The 22,792-nt window shown below is 35.2% G+C and overlaps 1 protein-coding gene across 4 annotated transcripts in view; it reads left to right on the top strand.

Moving 5' to 3' along the window:
* Positions 1–22,792, top strand: part of INTS6 (integrator complex subunit 6) — a 98,573-nt gene that overhangs the window by 42,501 nt on the left and 33,280 nt on the right. For all 4 annotated transcript variants that reach the window (XM_055096806.2, XM_014347433.4, XM_063595774.1 and 1 more), the window contains 4 exons: positions 10,851–11,034; positions 16,915–17,040; positions 18,800–18,954; positions 22,592–22,744. In XM_055096806.2, the coding sequence (XP_054952781.2) occupies positions 10,851–11,034; positions 16,915–17,040; positions 18,800–18,954; positions 22,592–22,744 (618 nt within the window). The remainder of the gene's footprint in view (positions 1–10,850; positions 11,035–16,914; positions 17,041–18,799; positions 18,955–22,591; positions 22,745–22,792) is intronic.

Raw genomic sequence — 22,792 nt, 5'->3', positions numbered from 1 at the left:
ATGTTTAGTTTGACATACCCTTTGAGCCATTCAGGAGGGTGTGTCATGAGGCAGAATATTTGGTGCTCAGAGAGAGATAGAGGCTCAAAATACAGTTTTTATTATTTGATTATTGATAGGAATTGAAGCTGTGAGTAGTAGGGTTGGGGGTTGAGACTATACATTGGGCAAGACCTAAGACTGATTCTTGCGGATCTGCAGCACTTACTAGTTAGGTATTGGAGATTGTGTCTAGGTTAGGGGTGAGGATGGAAGGCAGTAGCAGCCAGAGGAGAGAAGGAAAACCATGAAAATATTTCAGCATGAAAGCCAAAGGAAGATTCCTTTCAAAAGACTGGGAAGTAGTTTTGAATGCTGCTTGGAAGCCAGATTTGAAAATCTCCAATGGATTTAATGACTCAAGGAGAGATCTGCTGCTGTGTAACAAGTCATCCCAAAACTTAGTGACTTAAAACAACAGTTTATTATTTCTTAAGAATTTGTGAGTTTGTTACATAAGCCCCAGGCTTATCCAGGACTGGAACGTACAAGATGGTCTTATTTATATGTCTGGGGCTTTGGTGCTGCCAGTTTTCTGGGGGACCTTGCTTCTCATCTCTGTGGCTTCTGTCTCCATCATTTAGTAGCATAATTCAAGCTTTTTTACATGGTAGCCAGCTTCCATGGAAGTGGAAATAAAGCTGCTAGGCCTAGTAAGACTTAGATTCTGAATACCTTTGAGTGCTTCAGAGTACTGTGCCATCTACCAGAGTAACCAAGCCAAAACAAAACAAAAACCCATTGATGACTTAGTGTGAGAGTTGTTTATGAAAAAAAAATTAACAGTAGGGAAATCCAAGAATTGATAGGCTAAGTATAACTCCAAAAGACAGATACATTGAGAGGACTGGGGAATGAAGAAAATTTCCTAATTATTCCTCCGGATTTTCTTTAAGCTTGACCTCAACTGGGCTGCTGATTTCCTGAACACTTCCTCTTTCTTTCCTCATGTACTCCTTTTCCCTGGACGTTATTTCTCTATCTCCCTATATTAAAATCCAACCCATCCTTAAAGGATTAAAGGCTTTCTTAAAAATCTTTCTCTCCTCCTTTGCACTGTATTCTCCACCAGTTCTGAAGTTTAATTTAGTTTTCATCCCAGTATTTATTATTATTATTTCTTGTCTCCTATGTGTTTGATCATGATCTTCACTCTTCATTACTCCCTAACTTGCATGAGGTTCTGGATTCTCAGTAAACTTATTATTCTTCACACTTGCTCAGATGCTACTTCCTCTGAGAAGTCTTCCCTGGTTTGTCCCCTAATCATTTATTCTTTTGTACTTTATGCATATTTTTATTGTTGTACATATCATAACACATAATTGTTTACTTACATGTTTTTGAAAGTAGAAGATTACAATGTGTAATGTGTTGCCTTTCATTAAATAACTCCTGAGTTAGAGCTTGATTTCTGATCCCTATTTTAATTTTTTTTAAAAGGCCCCACATGTTGACAATAAAATGTGTATATTTATCATGACCTAATTATTTCTTTGATACTGTGCTGAGTTCATTGGTACTAGGCCACTGCAGTAAACGGTAAAGAAAAGTTATGATTTGGTATATGAAGTTAAAAATTACAAGAAATAATATATGGTCAAGTTTTTTATATCTCTTAATAAGGCAAGAATGAATATATGAGGTTATGTTTCATGTGGGCCTCAGTGGAAGTATGTACATATGTAAATTCTCAGTATACATCTTATACATTGAGCTGGATGGAGTGTTTGTTATGGTGCCAGCTTATGGAATATGTGTTTTTCCACACCTTGTTCAAGGTGTCAGGTAGGCTTTGCAGCTCATGTGTTTGTATTCTCTACGTATGGGCATGTACAAGGGCCATAGAGATGAACTGGTTACACACACAGGGAAAGAATAAGACTTCCAGCTCTTGGAGACTGGTTCTGTGACTCGTGACTTACATTAGCATGGAAACTTTGTATCTATGTGTGTTGGGGTGGAGGGAGCACAGTTTTGTTTTGTTTTGTTTTTTTAGTTTTTGCTTGTTTGTTTTGTGATGGAGTCTCCCTCTGTCACTCAGGCAGGAGTGCAGTGGTGCTATCATGACTCACTGCAATCTCAACCTCCTGGGCTCAAGCTATCCCCCTGCTACAGCCTCCCAAGTAACTGGGACTGCAGGTGTGCATCACCACGCCTGGGTTGTCTCTCTCTCTCTCTCTCTCTCTCTCTCTCTGTGTGTGTGTGTGTGTGTGTGTGTGTGTGTATTTGTAGAGATAGGATCTCACTATGTTGCCCAGGCTGGTCTCGAACTCCTGGCCTCATGCAATCCTGCCTGCCTCAGCCTCCCAAAGTGCTAGGATGACAGGTGTGAACCACCACATCTGGCCAGGAGCACAATTTTTATTGGCAGGACACTGAGAGGTGCTTGTGATCTGATTATAACTCTAGCTTTGCATCTCTTTTACTTTGCTTAGACCGCATGAGTGGAACCTCATTTATTATTTCATATGACAAATACTGTGGGGGAAACAAAAGAATCAGATCCTTCTCCTTTCCCTTTTCCAAACTCGTGGGATAGGCTGCGAAGTAAATAGGTCATTAAAACTTAAGTGGGAAGCATGATTATGAGAGTACATATAATTTGAATTACTTTGATAATAGAACCAGTTGGCAGAACTTCCAAGTTCAAGAAAGGGGAAATCTTTTTCTTTCTTTTTTTTTTTCTTTTTTTTTTTTGAGATGGAGTCTCACTCTGTCCCCCAGGCTGGAGTGCAGTGGTGTGATCTGGGATCACTGCAACCTCCACCTCCTGGGTTCAAGCGATTCTTCTGCCTCAGCCTTCTGAGTAGCTGGGACTACAGGCACGTGCCACCACGCCCGGATAATTTTTTGTATTTTTAGTAGAGATGGGGTTTCACTGTGTTAGCCAGAATGGTCTCGATCTGCTGACCTCGTGATCCGTGACCTTGGGCTCCCAAAGTGCTGGGTTTACAGGTGTGAGCCACCACGCCCAGCTAAGGGGAAATCTTGTGTTGGTACAGATCAGTCCTGACTCATGGTGGGCTCAGGTTTGATCCTCATCCAGCCAATTAGGTTGTATGCTAGGAGACATCTGTTTAGATTCCTGAGTTGAAGATGTTTTAAAAATAAACTTCTTTTATCTTTTTTTACTGTTTGTTGGTTTCTATTTTTTACATTCTACAGTTTAAAAAATAAGTAATAATGTATGAGAATTTTGGTTATCTGAGGTTTTATAATAGCTTTTCTTACAGTAAGCTAGCTAAAAGGTGATCTCAAATCTTGTTTATTTGGCGTAGTTTATCTACATTAAATCCTGAAATCGTGCTATGTTTATGGTAGGTGCTCCATGAATAATTAAATAATTAAAATTTAAGTTGAGCTTTAGTCTAATTTTAGAAAAGTCACAAATAAAGAGGAAATTGCACTTTTATAAGTACATAAAATTGAGCATACCTGGTGATAACTGTCACCTGCCTAATCTGCCATTTGTTTTTCAGACCAATGGAGAAGTAGGTTTTATTCTTTTTCTTTTGGTAAGAAGTTGAAGATGGACTCAAAGGTGAAGGGGCAGTAAAGTCTCCAAGGGAAGCTAGGAAAAATAGGACAGTCTTCCCAAATTTAAATTGAAGTTGCATTTCCTTTTCTGTTGGCTACGAAGATGATGACGTAAGATATTTGGGTTGGCGATATTACTAAAATTAATCATTTAAAATAACAATATGGAAAACCTCACTTGTATTCAAGCAAAAAATAAACTGAATGTAAACAATAATTTTCTCTGCTTATTAGTCCATTAGACTGAAACTTTGCCCAGTATAATTTTATAAGTTTCTAATAAAGGCCCACAATATCATGGTTATGGGAAAATTACTATATTATTGAATCACACATGGTTTATTCAGTTCTTAAAATTGCAGTCCTCCCTCCCTAGATGTTCCAGACTTGATGATATAGCATGGGTTACTTGAGTGTGTTCTCCAAACAGATGTCTCCTAACATACAATCTTATATTACAGTTCATCTCTGAAAAGGGGATAATAATAGTATCTATCCCATTTGCTTGTTGTAAATATTGTATGTAAAGCTCATGGAATGGTGCTTGGCACATAGTAAGTGTTCAGAATATGCTAGCTATTGTTGTTTATTGTTATTGCCCATGTTTTAAGAAATGGAAGGGAAAAGCAAGAGGGAGAAAAATATATTGCCACTCCTTTGTATGAAGAGTAACTAGGGGAAAAGCATATGACCGTGCATTATAAAAATAACCTACAGTGTTTATAAGATGTATTAATTAAGGACTTAAAATCACTAGATTGATACAGAAATTAATTTAAAATTTTTTTCTAAAAGTAGTTATTTTTATAATTAAGGTTTTCTTTTTTCATTGAATACAATTAGTTTTTTTAATATTAATAATTCAACATTTGATTTTTTAAAAATGCGGATTATATTTCCACTCCTGGTTAGGCAGTATAATACAGTGTTTAAGAGCACAGTGTTTAAGAGCCAGACTTACCTGGGTTTGAATTCTGTCTCCTCACCACTTACTGTGTACCTTCAGACAAGTCCTGAAGCTCTCTGTTTGTTGTTTGTAAATGAGGACTATAATAGTGCCTATCTCATATGTTTATTTTGTGGGTTAAATGAATTAATATACATAACGGGTTTAGAATAACTTGTGCCTTCTAATAGTAACCACTATAAAAGTATTATTGTTACTAATGGCTATATTTTTTAAAGCATCATTAGTTCAGACACTTCCATTTGAATACTCATACTAGAGTTTCTTGGGATTAACTCTCAGAAAACAGCTCTTATGAAACTCTTATCCCATCCAGTGTTCAGAAATAAAAATCCTATTAAATATCTTGTTAGCTAGTACTGTGATTCTCAGTTTTCTTCTTTCTGTTAAATACAGCTCTGAAACAGATTCCTTCAGGAACATGATCCTTCTGTTTAGAACTCTTAAAGTACTGGGTGTATTTTATTATTTATCTTTAAATCCTCAGAGCCTAAACATACCTAATATTTGGTAGGTACATAAAAAATGATGAGTGAATGCATATATAGTTTTCAGGAAGTAGTCTACCTTCTTGCAGTGTATTTTAATGGCTGATCAAGAATAACTCTTTGTTAGGAGTCCTTACAAATGTCTAAGCTTTGGAGTTAGTAATTACTGTACTTAATCTTTCTCTTGTTCAGTTGAGGCATATAGGAAGTTTTCTTGTCTTTGGTTTTGTATAAAATAATGACATTATTGGAAAAGAGGTACAGATAACTACTTGAATAATTTACTGGCTTTTGACAATTATCTTCATATTAATATGTTTCAGTACTTTGGATAAGAATAAGGAATATAAAAGTTTCTGCCATATTTGCCTCGTTCTTTTTGTTTTGGATTTTAAAAAATTTAATAAGTGAAACAGAACATTGCAGATTGATAGTGTGTAGTCTCCCTTGTTCCCCTACTCAGTGTCACTTTCCCCCCTCTTTCCCTTCCCGTAATCAACAATTGCAAATTTGATTTATAGTCATTTAGTCCACATTTTCTTATTTTTACTACACATATCTAAAACTATTCTAAACATTGTTTACTTTTAACAATGTGTAGAGATGCTATTCTGTGCATCATTTTGCATCTTGCCTTTTTTTCCTTCCATGTAATATTATTTTTGACACAGAAATAGACTACCACGTGTACAGTCACCCGATATAAGAAAGAGGTGACATTCTAGTGCAGCATAGAAAGGATGGCCTGTATCAACTGGATATCCATTTGGGAAAAAAAATGTATCTTTGCCCCTATTTTGGACCATACTCCAAACTCAATTTCAGATGTATTTCAGGTTTGATTTTAAGTGGGAAAATAATAAGCTTTTAGAAGAAAACATGGGAGAGCATCTTCATTATCTATGAGGAAACAAAAAGCACTAACTGTGAAAGGAAAAATATATTTAGATAACTTCTGTTTATCAAAAGATACCACTAAAATAATGGAAGAGGTAACAGAGTAGAAGATATTTGCAATACTATAATGTATCCAATAAAGCAGCGGTCCCCAACCTTTTTGGCACCAGGGACTGGTTTCCTGGAAGAAAGACAGTTCTTCTGTGGACATGGGTGGGTATGGTTTTGGAGTGAAACTGTTCCACCTCAGATTATCAGGCATTAGTTAGATTCTCAAATAAGGAGTGCACAACCTAGATTCCTTGCATGTGCAGTTCACAATAGGGTTCATGCTCCTATGAGAATCTAATGCCACTGCTGATCTGACAGGAGGTGGAGCTCAGGCAGTAATGCTTGCTTGCCCACTGCTCACTTCCTGCTGTGCGGCCCCATTCCTTAACAGGCCACAGACTTGGGGATCCCTGCAATAAAAGACATCTGGAATAGATTACCAATCCTCCAAATCAATAAGAGAAAGCTAGACAACCCAATTAAAAATAATAAGCAGAAGATTTTAATAGTCACTTCACAAAAGAGCACGTTGAAATGGCCAATAAGCGTATGAAAAGGTATTCCACTTCCATAAACATCAGGGAAATTAAAACCCCACCCCACTACACACACGCATACACACACACACACACACACACACACACAATGGCTAACATGAAAAAGACAGCCAAAACTAAGTGTCGATGAAGGAGATACAGAGCAACTGGTTCTGTTATACACTGCTAGTAGGAGTATAAATTGGTATAACCACTTTGGAAAACTGGCAGTATCTGATGAAAGTAAACATATTCATATCCAGCAATTCCACAACTAGGTATATACTCAACAGAAATGCATACATATATTTTCCACAAATACATGTACTGTAATTTCATAGTTACACTATTCATAATATACCCAAACAATTCAAAAGGATAATTACGGAGTTTGAGACCAGCCTGGTGAAGATCCCTTCTCTACAAAATATTAAAAAGTGAGCTGAGTGTGGTGGCACGTGCCTGTAGTCCTACCTACTTGGGAGGCTGAGGCAGGAAGATCTCTTGAGTCTAGGAGTTTGAGGGTGCAGTGAACTATGACCATGTGACTGCATTCCAGCCTGGGTGACAGAACAAGAGCTTGTCTCTAAAAAATAAAAATAAACTAATTATGATATACAGATAAACAATATGGCAATAGGAATGAACGATCTACCATTGTATGTAGCAGTATAGGTGATTCTTACCTTTACAATGATGAAAGAAGCCATAAACCAAAGAGACAATACTCCATTTTTATAAAGTTCAAAATCAGGCAAAACTAGTCAGTTGGGGAGGGGCATAAGTTAGTAAAGTTATCTTTCTTGATACAAATTTTAGTTACACAGAGGCATTCAACTTGTGAAAATTTGTTAGGCTGTGCTTTCTGGATATATGTTCTTATATGTATGTATGTTATATTACCCAAAAAACATTGTTTTGAGATCTATCCATGTTGGATGTTAAGAGTTCTAGTTTATTCATTACAGATGTGGTGTGTGAACAGACTGCAGCTTATTTATTGATTCCCTTATTGGACTTCTAAATTGTTTCCAGTTTTCCTCTGTTTCAAATAATGCTGTAGTCAATTGCTTTTTTTTTTTTTAAAACATCTTATACAAATAATATGAGAGTTCTTCTAGGAGTTGGCATTGTTGAGTTTTAGGGTATGCTCATGTTTAGCTTTATCAGATACTATCCAATTGTTCTCCAAATGGTAGTATAATTATAGGCTCACCAGAAGTGTTGGAGAGTTCCTATTGCTTTATATTCTTGTCATCACTTGGTATTGTCAAATTTAAAAAATTTTTGCTAATCTTATTGTGAAATGATATCAATATTTTAATTTGTGTTATCTGTTAACTAGTGTATTTCATCATCTTCCTACATGTTTATAGGTCATATGGATTTCCTTTTAGGTATCCTTATCTATTGCCCATTTTTTGCTTTTGGGAATTGTCTATTTTTATTGCATATTTTTCTAGTGACTAACTTTATATTTTTCTTCATTTATGTGCAATTTTCCTTGATTCTCAAAGTCCATATATTCAGGAAGACCTCCCCACCCCCTTTGATTTTTAAGACATTACTGGAATTTCACCTGTAAACTTTAAACCTGGAGTAAGTCAATCCTCCTGAGATTTTTCCTTCAGATTTTAATCTTTTTCCTGTTTCTGTTTGCCTGCCATTACTCCTTATTTTACTAATTCATTTAAACTATAGCGGATTTTCCCCTTTTTTGGTTTTGAGAGGTTGGTGGTGATTTGGGGAGGGAGAAATGAGAAGCAATAGAAAAATAAATAAAAATTTTCCTAAAGTTTATAAAATTGATATAGCTATGTGTAAAATGCTTAGAATATGCTTGTGAACCTTGCTGGGGTTTTTTTTTTTTACATTTGAAATTCATTCTAGATTCAGCATTGTACAGCCAAAGGCCATTTATTTCATTTTATATTGTCTGCGTTGCAGATGCTCATCATTACTTGATTAGTTTGTGTGTGTGCATGTGTGTGTGTGTGTGTGGTCTGCGCAGTGCCTGTTTTCCCCGACATTCTCAAGACAGTTCCATGTATCTATCCATTATTCTGCAAAGCAACTGCATTAACAGTTGAAACTTCACGCAGTACCACTGGTGCTTTGACATTTTTGTGATATTAGAGAGAAAATGTCCAAGTACTTGGTAGCTGTGTTTCCCAAATACTTTAAAGGTGGTTTAAAGGGTAAAAGGAGATGATGTAAGTAGTGCTTGCTTATTTATCTTCTGTCAGGGTGTGGTAATAGCAGCAAGGGCCTGGAGCTCCTGAGCTGTTTACAATTGTCACAGAGCCTGTGAGGCTGGGAAACCTTCCTCGAGAATATGCTGGCCCAGATTTCTTCAGCATTCCTTCTCTGTTGCTTCTGCCTTCTGCCTTACGTGCCAGAGAAAGAACTCATGACTTCTGTCCAGAGTCACAAAATCTTGGCTGATCTTGATGAAGGAGTCTTGCAGCATATTCTCATGGCATGAATCTTTTGAAGAGAGGTGCCAGTATAACATAGCTTCACTAGGAAAACTCTTCCTAGAATAGAATTGGATTTCTTTTTTTAATGGTTTGATGTAAGTCAATGAAGAAACTTGAGTCTATTTTAGTGTAGAATGACTTCAACCCCCATCAAGTTTGGAAGTCTTATCTGTGTGAGATTTAGAAAGGCTGTACACAATACAATTAGGTCTTGCTTTGTGAAGAATTAGTATAAAAAATGACAATTAATTTAGAAGTGATCATTTTAAAGCATGTTTTGTATAAAAATATACTCCAGTATTTGTAGAAAAAAGCCCTAAACTGAGTCTTGATTTTATTTTTAAAAAATTTGTAAGTGGTAAGGATTTTGGTTTTCCTAAGCACCATATACTTAAATACCATTATCACACTTAAAAGATTATTAACAATTCCAGTAATATAATCTTGAAATTTCCTGATTGTCTCAAAAATCTTCGCTTTTGCCTCTTTTATAACAGTTTTAACTCCTCGGATTCCCTTCCCTTTGCTTTTTTATGCCACTGATTTATTGGAGAAACCAGGTCATTTGTCCTGTATAATGTTCCACATTCTGGATTTGACTGATTGCTCTCTTGTGCTGGTGTTTAACTTGATCCTATATCCCCACTATTCCCTGCAAACTGGTAGTTAGAACCGAAGGCTTGATTCAATTCAGGTCGAATCTTTTCTTTCTTCCTCTTTTTTTTGGTAAGAATCCTTTATAGTTGATGTTGTGGTATTGCATCATGTCATGAGAAACATAGTGTCTGGTCATCCTCATTGAGTGATAGTGAGATGAATATGTGGATTCTGTTTGTACACTGTTACTCTGTTGGTATAGAAGGGCCCATTATAGTCATTTAAAACTTTTTAAGATGCTTAAGAATCTCAGAAAAGATTCTAACTTAGCAGGTGTAAGGGAAGAAACATCTATTATTAATAAAACATGCAACACATACAAAAACCCCCAAACCTCTCTACATTTACTCAGATGTGGTAAGAATCACTACATTTAAAATGTAATTAGAGTGACAAAAATTTACTCTTCTACAAATGCTTTGAGATTGTTTATCTTATATAAAATGAAGCATATTTTAAAATACTAAGAGCTGTGAAGATGTTTGAGATTGCTGTGGTGTAATAAAAAAGTACTGACTCTGGACACAGGAGGCCAAATCATTTTTTTGAGGTCTATTTTTTTTTACATTTAGAAAATGATAAGACCGGGCATGGTGGCTCACACCTGTAATCCAGCACTTTGAGAGGCCGAGGCGTGTGGGTCACCTGAGATCGGGAGTTTGAGACCATCCTGGTCAACATGGCAAAACTCTGTCTCTACTAAAAATACAAAAATTAGCTGGGCATGGTGTTGCGTACCTGTAATCCCAGCTACTCGGGAGGCTGAGGCAGGAGAATTGCTTGAACCCAGGAGGCAGAGGTTGCAATGAGCCAAGATCGTGCCTCTGCACTGCAACCTCAAAAAGAAAAGAAAAGAAAAGAAAAATAACATATCTATCACAGGGTTGTTTTAATGATTAAATGAAATTATTTATTTGGAAGCAATTCAGCACCCAGTAATTAATTGAGTCTAAATCTGAAATTCATTCCAACAATACAGATTTTTTTCAGTCTATATCTTCAAAGTAAGTTTAAGAAAATTAAACAGTATCATGTGCTGTTTTAGCTATGTCTGAACAAGTAAGCTTTTATATTTGAGCTTGTTTTTCAAGTGATAGGAGAGTTGATGCAGTTCTAACATAAGTGTAATTAAAGTAGGCTTTTTGAAAAAATAGCCTGTGGAATTCTTATTACTGTTTTTCCCCCCTACTTTCAGCTTCATTTACCTCTTAATTCTCCTTTGCCTGGAAGTGAATTGACCAAGGAACCTTTTCGTTGGGATCAGAGACTCTTTGCATTAGTGTTGCGGTTGCCTGGCACCATGTCAGTAGAATCAGAACAGTTGACAGGTGTGCCTTTAGATGACTCTGCAATCACACCAATGTGTGAAGTGACAGGCGGTAAGTTTTTTGCTGGCAGTAATTTGGTAACTTAAAGCAGATTTTATCTGAATGTTTTAAAAGTGTACATTCAAAAGCTCCATGTTTGTTTTTATTTAACAAGTTAATATTAGGAATTAATAGGCATATATGCTTTTAACAGTACATTTATTGCTAATGGTCTATGATCTTCATTTGAATAGAATGTGGGTTACTATTGGACATGACAAGGAATGGTAATATTTTTTCTACTTGTATAGAAAATGCTAGTATTTGAAGTTGTTAAACTAATTTTCTTATCTACAAAGATTGCCAATGATTTAAAAGTACCATAGCATTATTTTTTGCAAAAACAGTCTTGAGAATCATCTCTGTGTATTTGATGAGGTATGCTTGGTTAAGTGCAATTTTTCCCAGAGGCAAAGAGATTGATAGATTAAAGGAAACAGATAGTGAGGTCTTATCCAGCTTCTGTTTCACTTATACATCAGATTAGTTAGGTACTATGCCAAGTGAACATCAAGGGAAATCTTGAAATACAATATGTAATCAACTCAGAACTCATTTAATATAGAATTGGCTAACAGGTGGATTAATTTCATATAGGTATGTATTGCGTGCCTACTGTGTACCAAGTATCGTTCCATGCTTTTGGCATTCAGTAGTCAGTACAGACACAGCATTTTTGGTTTCATGGAGCATTTCAGTTCTCACCTGAGAATTGTATTAAAATAATTTTAATATCAAATTCTGTATTTGATATTAAAATGTGCAAGTCTAGCATTCCACTATTTTACTTATGATAAGGGCCTGTGACATAATCTGCAGACACAGTTGGTGCGCTAATGAGATTCGTCATAGCCAGCTACATAAGAGAAAATGTAAGTTCTAATTAATATTTTAGGTGCATTTTTTCTAAAATTCTATGGATTTTGGAAATCTGCAAAATTCGCAGACAAAAAGGGATTAACCTTACACAGATGTGTGAAATAGATAGAAAGCTGTTATTCATGTCATTAAATGCTTTCATTTTATAGAAATGCTTTTTGTGAACTTTTGTAATGCCTTCACAATTTAATTAACAAAGAGTAAAAAAGGCATATATGTAATTTTTTTTAGGGACAACCTGTCATCTACATTTGAAAATTAATGAACAATTCTTGTTACATAGATAATATTTTTCGGTGACAGTCGTATTTTTTTCTGTGGGAGGGTGCACATTTATATTCATGAAATTTTAGTTTCCAGCTTTGAACTGGCACCCTTGCTAAAAATTCTGATTTTTTTTTTTTTTTTTAAACTCTGGGGATTTTACTTAACAGGTTCTGAAAGGCTTGGAGGCTATAACATTCTCACATTGGAAATTCCTTACTAGGAATTACTTAGTTTGAACTTAGAATGATGATGAACTTTTGGGACTTAAATATACTATAACTTTTGTCACTAGGATCAGGAATATTCAGAGTGTGAAGTCAAGTGAGTGGTATAATCAAAGAGTCTGAAAAGAACCATGAGACATCATGTAGCAGTCTTGCCTTTAGGCAGTAATGTATTAAAGCTACTTTGCTTATTCTTTGAAAGGAACATCTCTAGAGAAGTTCCAAAGTCATCCTTGGTGATATCTTTCAATGATGCAGAAATCTTAGTCAAGAAATTAGGAAGTCTTCCCTAAATATACATTCTAAATCCTTCCTGATGTGATAGTTTATTTGCCCCTTTTCATGCTCTTACTAGCAATAAGAGTAAGCCGCTCAAATGTCACTCATCTTTTCATATCTCTGAATAATGTGTTTCCTTTCTTTTTTAATTTAAAGGATGTTCACTAAAGAAAGTTTTGGGGAACACCAGAAAAGTAGAAAGAACAAAAAAGATAATACCCACTGGTATTGCACTATCCAAATATGTAATCACTGCTAACAATTCCTGTGCATTTTTAAAACTTAAGGTTGGCCGGGCGCGGTGGCTCACGCCTGTAATCCCAGCACTTTCGAAGGCCAAGGCGGGCGGATTACCTGAGGTCAGGAGTTTGAGACCAGCCTGGCCAACATGGTGAAACCCCGTCTCTACTAAAAATAGAAAAATTAGCTGGGCGTGATGGCACACGCCTGTAATCCCAGCTGTTCGGGAGGCTGAGGCAGGAGAATTGCTTGAGCCCAGGAGGTGGAAGTTGCAGTGAGCTGAGATCGTACCACTGCACTCCAGCCTGGCTGACAGAGAGAGACTCTGTCTCACAAAAAAAAAAAAAAAAATTAAAGTAGTTGTTTATGTGTGTATTTGTGTACATTTATTTTTCCCATTATGGAGTAATTCATGTTCACTAAGGAAATGTTGGAAAAAATTCATCTGTATTGCCAAAATAATAATATATTTCTTTCTATGTATTTTTTTAATTGCATAATTGTAGTCATTGTAAGCATTTTTCTTTTGATATCAGGTAATTAATGAGTGCCCACTCTATGCCAAATAACTGTTACTGGGTGTTGGGAGTACAGCAGGAACAATAGAAAGCTTATGTCTTTGTACTGAGTGACAGGTAATAATCATGTAAAATAAATAAATGATATTTTATAGTAGTACTACCTACTACTATTGTAGTAGATAGTAGGGTGCTACCTACTATGAAGACAAAACAGAGTAAGGGAGTGGAGACTAACTTAAGGCAGAGAAAGCATATTCTACCTAAGTTTTCGTCTGAGGAGGTAACATTTAAGCAGAGACCTGAATAATGGAGTTAATTACACAAATATCTAGGCAGAGGAAATGGCAAGGAAAGGGACATGCTCTCTATATATTTGGAAGCAACAGGAAGGCTGGCATGGCTGGAGCTTACATAGGGAGGAATAGAGTAATAGCTAGGTTTAGAGAGGTAGGCAGGGGCCAAATATTGAATGGCTCTTTAGGCTACAATAAATATTTTTTGAGGAAATGGCAAGGAAAGGGACATGCTCTCTATATGTTTGGAAGCAACAGGAAGGCTGGCATGGCTGGAGCTTACATAGCGGGGAATAGAGTAATAGCTAGGTTAAGAGGGTAGGCAGAGGCCAAATATTGAATGGCTCTTTAGGCTACAATAAATATATTTTTATATTCCAAGTATGATGTGAAGCCTTTTGAAGGCTTTTTATAGGAGGTGACATCTGATTTCTATTTCTGAAATATCACTTCACCTGTTAGATGAGAATATAGAGTGGCAAGAATGAAAGCAGGAAGACTAGTAGTAGTACTTTGTTCTATGCTAGCTTTGGAGGTCCTGAGAGGTGGCTTAATGCAAAAGAGAACCAAGGATGAGGACAATAAGGGAAGAAGCAATCCAGGATGGTTCCCAGATGATTCAGTTGGTCCGAACCACTAGAGATGGATGGCTGTGCCAAGGACTGAGATGGTACACTGGGGAGAAGCAGGTTTAGGGGAGGTGCAAGGATGATAGCAAATTTTAAAATGTGTAATAGACATGTTGTTAAATATATCAAGAATTTTTAAAGTATTTTATAAAAATTATAGATATTTCTAGATTAAATACATTTAACTTTCTTAGCCTCTGTAAGGACTATTGACCAACTTAGAAATGTTCATTTGCTTCTTCTCTATTTGACAAAGATGCTAATACTGCCTTTAGACTCACTATATTTAGTTTGACTTTTTTGTGGACTCTACATAACCCAAAGTGAGACAGCTTCTTGACTTGAAGGTGTGTGCTAATAAAACTTTTTTCACAAATACAAGTAGTGATCCTAGAAACTTTATGCATTAGCACAAAGTGTTGTATATCCCAAGGAGTAAGTTTTGACATGGACAATAGGTACACATGAGGAACATTACGGAGGATATAGGCTCACTTTGTAAAGAAAGCAAAATTTGCTATTTCTGTTTAACTTTTAAAATAATTAATAGATTTTTATTGCCAAAGGACTCATTTTATTCTTTTTCTCCAATTTTTGTAAAATATACTGATTAGTAATTTTATTTCGTGTTAAGATTGATTTGCTTATGTTTTCTTAATTGATGACACAACTTAGGAGAGCAGAGATAATTGTCATAGTTTATATACTTTAAAATTTTTGCTTTTTAATGACATCTTAGGAATATGCTTAAATTTCATGAAATAAGATACTCAACCTTTACGTAAACTTCTAATATTTTGCATGTAAAGATGGTTAGCCTTTTTATGGATTGCTTTTTGTATATACTTAAATTGACTTAGAAAAAAATTTGAATTTACCAATTCTTTCAAATAAGCATGACTTCATATAGATGCTGTATTTTAAGTACTGACTTCAAATTCACAGAGGATTTCCAAGGGACAAAGGATATCCAGAATAGTTTCTGATACACTGTAAGGGTTTGAATTGTAACTCTATCACTATACTAACTTGGAAAAGTTAGTTAGCCTCTCTGTGCCTTAGTGTTCTCATTTGTAAAATGGGGAAAATAACCCATACAATTGTTGCTGAGATTAAAGAAATTAATAATCATAAAATGATTGGAACAGTGCCAGGCACAGAGATACTCAGTAATTGGTAGATATTTGTTAAGGTTATAATCATCATTATTTTATACAGTTAAGTTGTTGTATTTATTTTTTCTAAGTAAAGCTGACTTTGAGGATTTGAATCACCATTGTCTATAATGTTCTCTTTTCTGAGTAGCCTTTAACAAATCATGTTAAGTGTAAGTTGATATGAGTAATTTGATGTGTCAAATGTAATGATGCAGCTTGTGTTGTGAAATAATTGGTTGAATGTGTAAAAGCGTAGGGCATCATATTGAGCTTATTACAAATAATGTTGCAAAATATTTGGCCAAAGATTGAGTTTTAGCTGTCAAGGTTTTTAGTGTTGGTCTGGATCAGAACTGATCCAGAATAATAGAAATAATAGAAATCTGATTCAAATTTCATATGTAATAAAAAATTTCATAGTAGCCACTTTAAAAATTAAAAATAGATGAAATTAATTCTAATAATATATTTTATTTAAATCAATATATCCTTATTACTTCAGTATGAGATTGATATTTTAAAATTACTAATGAGATGTTTTATATTTTTTCATACTAAGTCAACAAAATCAGGTGTATATTTTACACTTACTATACATTTCAATTCAGACTAGCTATATTTCAAGTTCTCAGTAGCTACATGTGTCTAATATATAAAGTATTGTATAGCAAAGGTCTAGATATTTTTGTTGAAAATTCCTCTTTAAAAGATCTTTTCACTGGTATCTTTTTAAAAAAATCACTAGTATTTAATGCTTCTGAACCAAAAGTAGTATAAGTTAAAACGTACAAAAGGGGAATTCACGTGAGACAGGTAATTCCCAAGTGTTTACATAAGCTAAGTGAAATTCAGAAAAGCACGCGCTACCATCTGTATATTAAAACGCAAATATTTAAAATACTTAAAAACTGCCAGTAAACAAGTAGTTATTACATACCTACTATGTGCACAGTAAATCTTAGTGATAATACTTTTGTTAAGCAGGAATAAGATTTTGGGGAGACAGTTACTAGATGTGTGTGTGTATATGTGTTAAAGATAAATTGTATTGCATAACAGTTGGAGATAGTGTTTTATATATATATGTTTTAAAAAACATAAAATATGGACTTGTTTTCATTGTGTTTTGTTCAGACCAAGAATTCTATGTTCCAAATACCTGTAATTAGAAGAAAAAATTTACATACTCTCACAAAATGGGATTGTTGGTTGGTTGGAAATAATGATTTTTGTGCATTCTTTCATAAGATAATGAAATTAGTCAACTTTTACCATTGAACTTTTGTTAATTAGTACTGTCAGAAACCCCACAGTTGTTTTTTTCTTGCTAATGATAGGAATTCTTGCAACTAACTAGTTTACTATATTCTTCCTCTTCTTCTTCTTCTTTTTTTTAATCTCAGGCCGTTCATATTCTGTGTGTTCTCCAAGAATGCTTAATCAGTGTCTGGAGTCCTTGGTGCAGAAAGTACAAAGTGGGGTGGTAATAAACTTTGAAAAAGCAGGACCAGATCCTTCCCCTGTAGAAGGTATTATTGCACTTTTCTTTTAGACATTCAAAACTTGCTTTATTGTTTATTCAACTAGAACTGAAAACTTACTGTGATTTGGCCTTAAGATAGGCAGGGCCAAATTGTTAAGACAGAAAGGCTGTTGGTAAAGAGGGAAGATTAAATAGGAAAGTCAAGGTAAACTAATAGTAGTCTAGTAGCATCACCTTTTTGTATTAATGATTGTCTATTGCCTGACATTTTGATGAGTCAAAAGCCTTTTCAAAGATTTATAGATAAGCAACTTTATAATTTCTTTGTAGTATTATACAATTGCCTCTCAACATATATATGCTTCTCCTATGCCCTTAATTCCCAAAGTGTTCAGTCCTAGATGTTTAACTCCTTAGCTACTTTTGTACCAGGGATCAAACTGATTGAAACTAAATGGTTTATGTGGGTCAAAAATGAGGAACCAGGCTTTGCCATTAAGCTTGATTCTTCTAACTCTAGCTGAGTCCCACCTGGCTTTTTCTTGGCTTCTGTAATCATGAACTATTTCCAATAGCCGGTGGATATAAGGAGTTATAGTAGAACCAATGGATGGTTTATAGTTGAGACCCTCTGCATTGTATGTTACCTATTTCAAGATTTAAGAGTCATTGCTGGGCACGGTGGCTCACACCTCTAATCCTAGCACTTTGGGAGGCCAAGGCGGGTGGATCACCTGAGGTTGGGAGTTTGAGACCAGCCTGACCAACATGGAGAAACTCCGTGTCTACTAAAAATACAAAATGAGCCAGGCGTGGTGGCGCATGCGTATGATCCCAGCTACTCGGGAGGATGAGGCAGGAGAACTGCTTGAACCCAGGAGGTGGAGGTTGCGGTGAGTGGAGATCACACCATTGCACTCCAGCCTGGGCAACAAGAGTGAAACTCCATCTCAAAAAAAAACAAAAACAAAAACAAAACACACACACACACAAAGATTTAGAGAATCATTTAATGATAATTGGCAGAGGTGGTCCACTAAAGTAGGTACCTGGGAGAAGAGAAAGATCATAGAGATGAAAGAATGGGGGCACTGAGAGGGTACTATAGGGAAGGAATGGGTGATAACAATAAGTTGTGTCATGTCTGCTTTAATGAAACCAAACTTAAAAAAATTTTAATTGTTACAGTGTATTTATTTTAAATTATTTTAATGCTTTGTTTAGAGTTTGGTACTAGTAAATGTTTACTGAATTGTTGAAGATAGTTGCTGTTTTGCTAAAGTTATTTTAGATTAAAGGTAGGTGCTTTGGTCTAGATTTGCTTATTAAGTTTTTTTTTTAGGCTTCGGTTAAAATGATTTCTAAGAAACACTCAATTTGCAGTACTTATTTATTCTAGTATTTATTGTGTGCCTGGCACTGTTTTTGACATTTGGGATATGATGATAAAGGTGGCAAATTGGGTGCTTGCTCTTATCATCTGATGAAGAAAACATGCCATTCATCAAACGATATTCACCGTAAAGTATGTTTTATGTGTTCCAGTTGGGAAGGCAAAGGATGCTGCGGACCTCCTTTGAACTGGCGAACTCATAGTTGGAATTTGTACTTATTGTCTAATGAATTACAATCTAGTCTAAATATTCAGCAGACATAGTGTTCTGCCATTTAAGAAAAATAGGAAAACCTGGAAAAAGATATTAGGAATTTTTTATTAATTTAAGTAATAATGGATATAATTTAACTTTTTATGCTTATCCCCCCTTATGATATATGCTTTCTTTGTCTTAATTTCTTTGCTATAGATGGGCAGCCAGATATATCAAGGCCTTTTGGATCTCAGCCTTGGCATAGCTGTCACAAACTCATATATGTCAGACCAAATCCTAAAACTGGGGTTCCTATAGGTCATTGGCCTGTTCCAGAGTCTTTTTGGCCAGATCAAAATTCGCCAACACTAGTAAGTACCAGAGACTGTAACTATGTAATAGTAACCATTCAGCTGTCTTTCCTATTAGTTTCAAATTCTGTTGTCAAAGCTGTGATTAATTTATGGGGATTAGACAGATGTTCAAAGTGCTATGATACCCTGTTACTTGCTTTATTATGTTGCTTTGCTATGATAACCCTGTTACTTTGTTTATTATGAAGTAATAGAAAAAAGGCATCTCCTTCGTTTAGAATCTAATACTGTGCTTGCGATTTTTATTCTTGGCTTCTGGGTTCAAAATTTCCTCTTTAGACTCTAAATGAGGATTTGTCTCTGGGACACAATTTAGGATTTAAATGAAGGCTTAGAAAATAATTTTGATAGTTTGCCTGCAATTTTTTAGGACTTAGTCTTAAATTCATATTGATATGTATGGTTTTAGTTATATACAGTGTTGCAGATTGGAGGTTTAAGCTAGAACAGATTTTCTGATTTTGTTTACCTGAATTATTTTTAGGAAAAATGAAGTTTGCTGAGCGATCATGGTGAATTATCAGTATTCATTATATAATTCTTAAAATAATAGGGTACATTTATACAAATTAATATCCATTTAGTCGTGTTAGTGTACTCTTTTTTTCCATATTTTTTTTCCAAGTATCTGAGGGCATTAAGGGATATTTTGTGGGAGAGCATGGCAGTGGTTCTCCTTGATTTTACGTTTAGAAAATAAGAATTGTATTTCAGAGATCATTAAGCAGTCTAATAATGTTTGATACAACAAAACCTTTTTGAAACCTTTTGTACTTCAAACCTGTATCAGCTTTTCAGGATAATTTTTATTTTGAGTTTATAAAGTGATATTTCCTTTATTCATTAGGGATTTAATAAAGTAGTGCATGAAGTTAAGGTTTTCTAAATTTCGTTGAAGTATCTTCATTATACCTTTTCTTTTTTTCTGATAGAACCATCATAGTTTTTTAGTCTGGCTTTATGGAGAAACTTCCAATTTCTTTGGTCATTTTACTTTCTTTTCTGGAGCTCTTTTAACTCTTACAGAACAGATACCGTATTTGTATGAAATATTGTCATGTTGGTTATTTATTCTATTTAACATGTACAGGAGAACATACAGTACCTGAGTTGTAATGGAAAGAAATCCAAAACCAGTATCAGAACCCTTATCTATTAATGCTGCTCTAGCAGTCTATCACAAATTCTTAGAAGCCATAGAGGGTAGGTAGGACTTCAATTGGAGAAGGAAATAGTATGAGAAAAAAAATATGGAAGTGAAAAAGAACAAGGTATGTTTAGAGGAGTAACAAGTAGCTGAGTACGGGTGGATCATAACATGTATATAGGACATTGAGAGTACTATTAAACTAACCAAATTGCTTATGACTTTAAATGCAGGGTTAAGGAATATTAGCTTTTAAACAGTGGAGTTCAAAGAGCAGTCGAAGATGTTTTTAACAGACATCTTTAGAAAAATTGATTTGGTGGTGGTTATATGCAGTAAAATTAGAAGGGGAGATGAGTTGAAAGGCAGGTAGGTTACCTATGAGGGCTATTGATATGGTTCACGTAAGAGATTTTAAGTGGTTGAATTATGATGATGGAAGAGAGAATAATAAATAATATTGGAAAGAACTGGCAAACTTTAGTAACTGAAGGATATTAGGGGAAGTGAAATTTTTATAAATTACAATATTGAAGAAATATTGCTACTGAAGTTGTGTAATTTACAAGATGTGAATTTGAATCACGGCACTATTAGTTATTAATTAGTACCTTTGGTTATCTTTTGTAAGCTTCAATTTCCCATCTGTTAAGTGGCTTATAGCTCCATCTCATAGGGTTGTTTTGGGAATTAAACAAAATCATATATGCAAAATTTTCTTGGCCAAGTTCTAGAGGATCTTTCCCTCCACTTTCCCTCTTGGATCTCCGTATTTTTATTCACAGAATAAGTGTGTTTTGTGGACTGATTCAATAAACTGTGTGTCAGGTGCATGCTAGGCACAGGAGCACAAGATGAGTAAAACAGTGCTTCCCCTCTGAACATTACCCATCTATGGGCAGGTCAGACACGTACACATCATAGAGTACAGTGTGCCAACTGTAATGGAGGGGTGGGGCAGAGCCAGAGGAGGTGGGCCTGACAGCCTGGTGTGTTTTTGGAGTACAGAGTGGGAAGGGGTATGAGGGAAGAGGTCTTTTAGAGGTTGTTACATGCCAACTCATTTTTCTAAACTTTGTTTGCAATATGCAAGGGAGAAAATAAGTACTTGGCATGGCTGAAGCATGGAGTCTGTATGGCGTGGTGGTGGGAAGGCAGATAGGGACCAGATCATCGAAGATCTTTATATGTGATATTAAGTGTCTAGACCCTATTTTTAGGTGATTGGCTGTTACTTTTACCGAACAGTTTTAGATAGGGAAATTATATGATCCTATTTATATTTCACTGCCATGGATTGATCAGACAGGGACTGATTAGAAACTAAACAAAGCAAAAAGCATTTGTACTAGTCTAATCTGAGAAATGATGAAGGCCCAAATTAAAGTGGTAAGAAATAGAAGATAACATTTCTAGAGAGATGAGAGTTTAGTATTGACAGAAGGCAGCAACTAGTAATGACTGCCTACCATGTTTATGTGTTCTGGTAAGTGCCTTAGAATTTGTGATATCAGTTTATCCAGGTCTTTGTGACAGTTAAATATGGAGGATGAGGGGAAGATATCAAGAATAACGGCTAGGTTTTTAGAACAGGTTTTGTAGCTTGGGGGAGAAGAAACAAATTGTACATATTGTGTCTGAGGAACCTGTGGAAGATTCAGGTTATGTCTAGTGGGTAGTTAGATACAGCAGAGAAATAGGAGCCATCTGGCCCCAACAGTAGATTTGTGAACCACCAGGGTATAAGCAGTAACTGAGGCCAATAGAGTCCTTTATAGCTATGACATTTAAAATTATTTCCTCATAGCTCATTTTGTTCACAATTTGTGAGATTTTTAGGAAGAGGACTATTAAGAGGTAGATTGGGGAGTAACATGCCTTTTTAAAAAAATATTACTTTTTTATACCTCTAGAACAGGGGTTTCTAAAATAAGGGTGTGTATCCTATAGAGTTTACCAAAATGATTGCTGGAATAGGGAAGGAAACATTAGAAGTTCTATTTATGGTTATTTTTCTCCTATTTTCATACCATTTTGGTATATATTTTGTTATGCACATCTACATTTATAATTTGTATAATTAGAAATATATAGTGTGTTCAAAAACTGATCAAGATCTATGATTACTTTGGAAGTCGCTACTCTCTATAAGTAATTGCTACAAATGAAGACTTGTGAGAGTTTCTATATACATTTCTCATTTTTTGGATGTAAAAATTAATGAATACTCAATTACTAAATTTTGCATAAGACCTAAAAATATTTTCATTTCTGTAGATTTTCAAGTGTTTATCTTTTTGTTGTGAATATTACATAACGTTAGCATTACATTTTCAAGTGTTTCCTTTCAGCTTAATGTTGCTTTTAGCAGTAAATCAAACTCTTACTAGCAAGACGGAGGAACTGAGTAAATTTTGATAATGAGGAATATTTAGTTTTGTTTCTGAAATTTCATGTAAGTAGTAATTATAAGACTTTCCCCTTTAGCCACCTCGTACATCTCATCCTGTAGTGAAGTTTTCCTGTACAGACTGTGAACCAATGGTTATTGATAAACTTCCTTTTGACAAATATGAGTTGGAACCTTCACCACTGACTCAATTTATCCTGGAAAGGAAATCTCCTCAAACATGTTGGCAGGTAAGCTGAACAACTTACAGTGACCCCAAAATTTAAATGAGGCATTTC

This window comes from Pan paniscus, chromosome 14 (assembly GCF_029289425.2).
Source record: "Pan paniscus chromosome 14, NHGRI_mPanPan1-v2.0_pri, whole genome shotgun sequence".
NCBI classification, from domain to species: Eukaryota; Metazoa; Chordata; class Mammalia; order Primates; family Hominidae; genus Pan; species Pan paniscus.
Note: the sequence above shows the minus strand (reverse complement) of the source record. Positions and strands in the feature narration are given on the sequence as shown.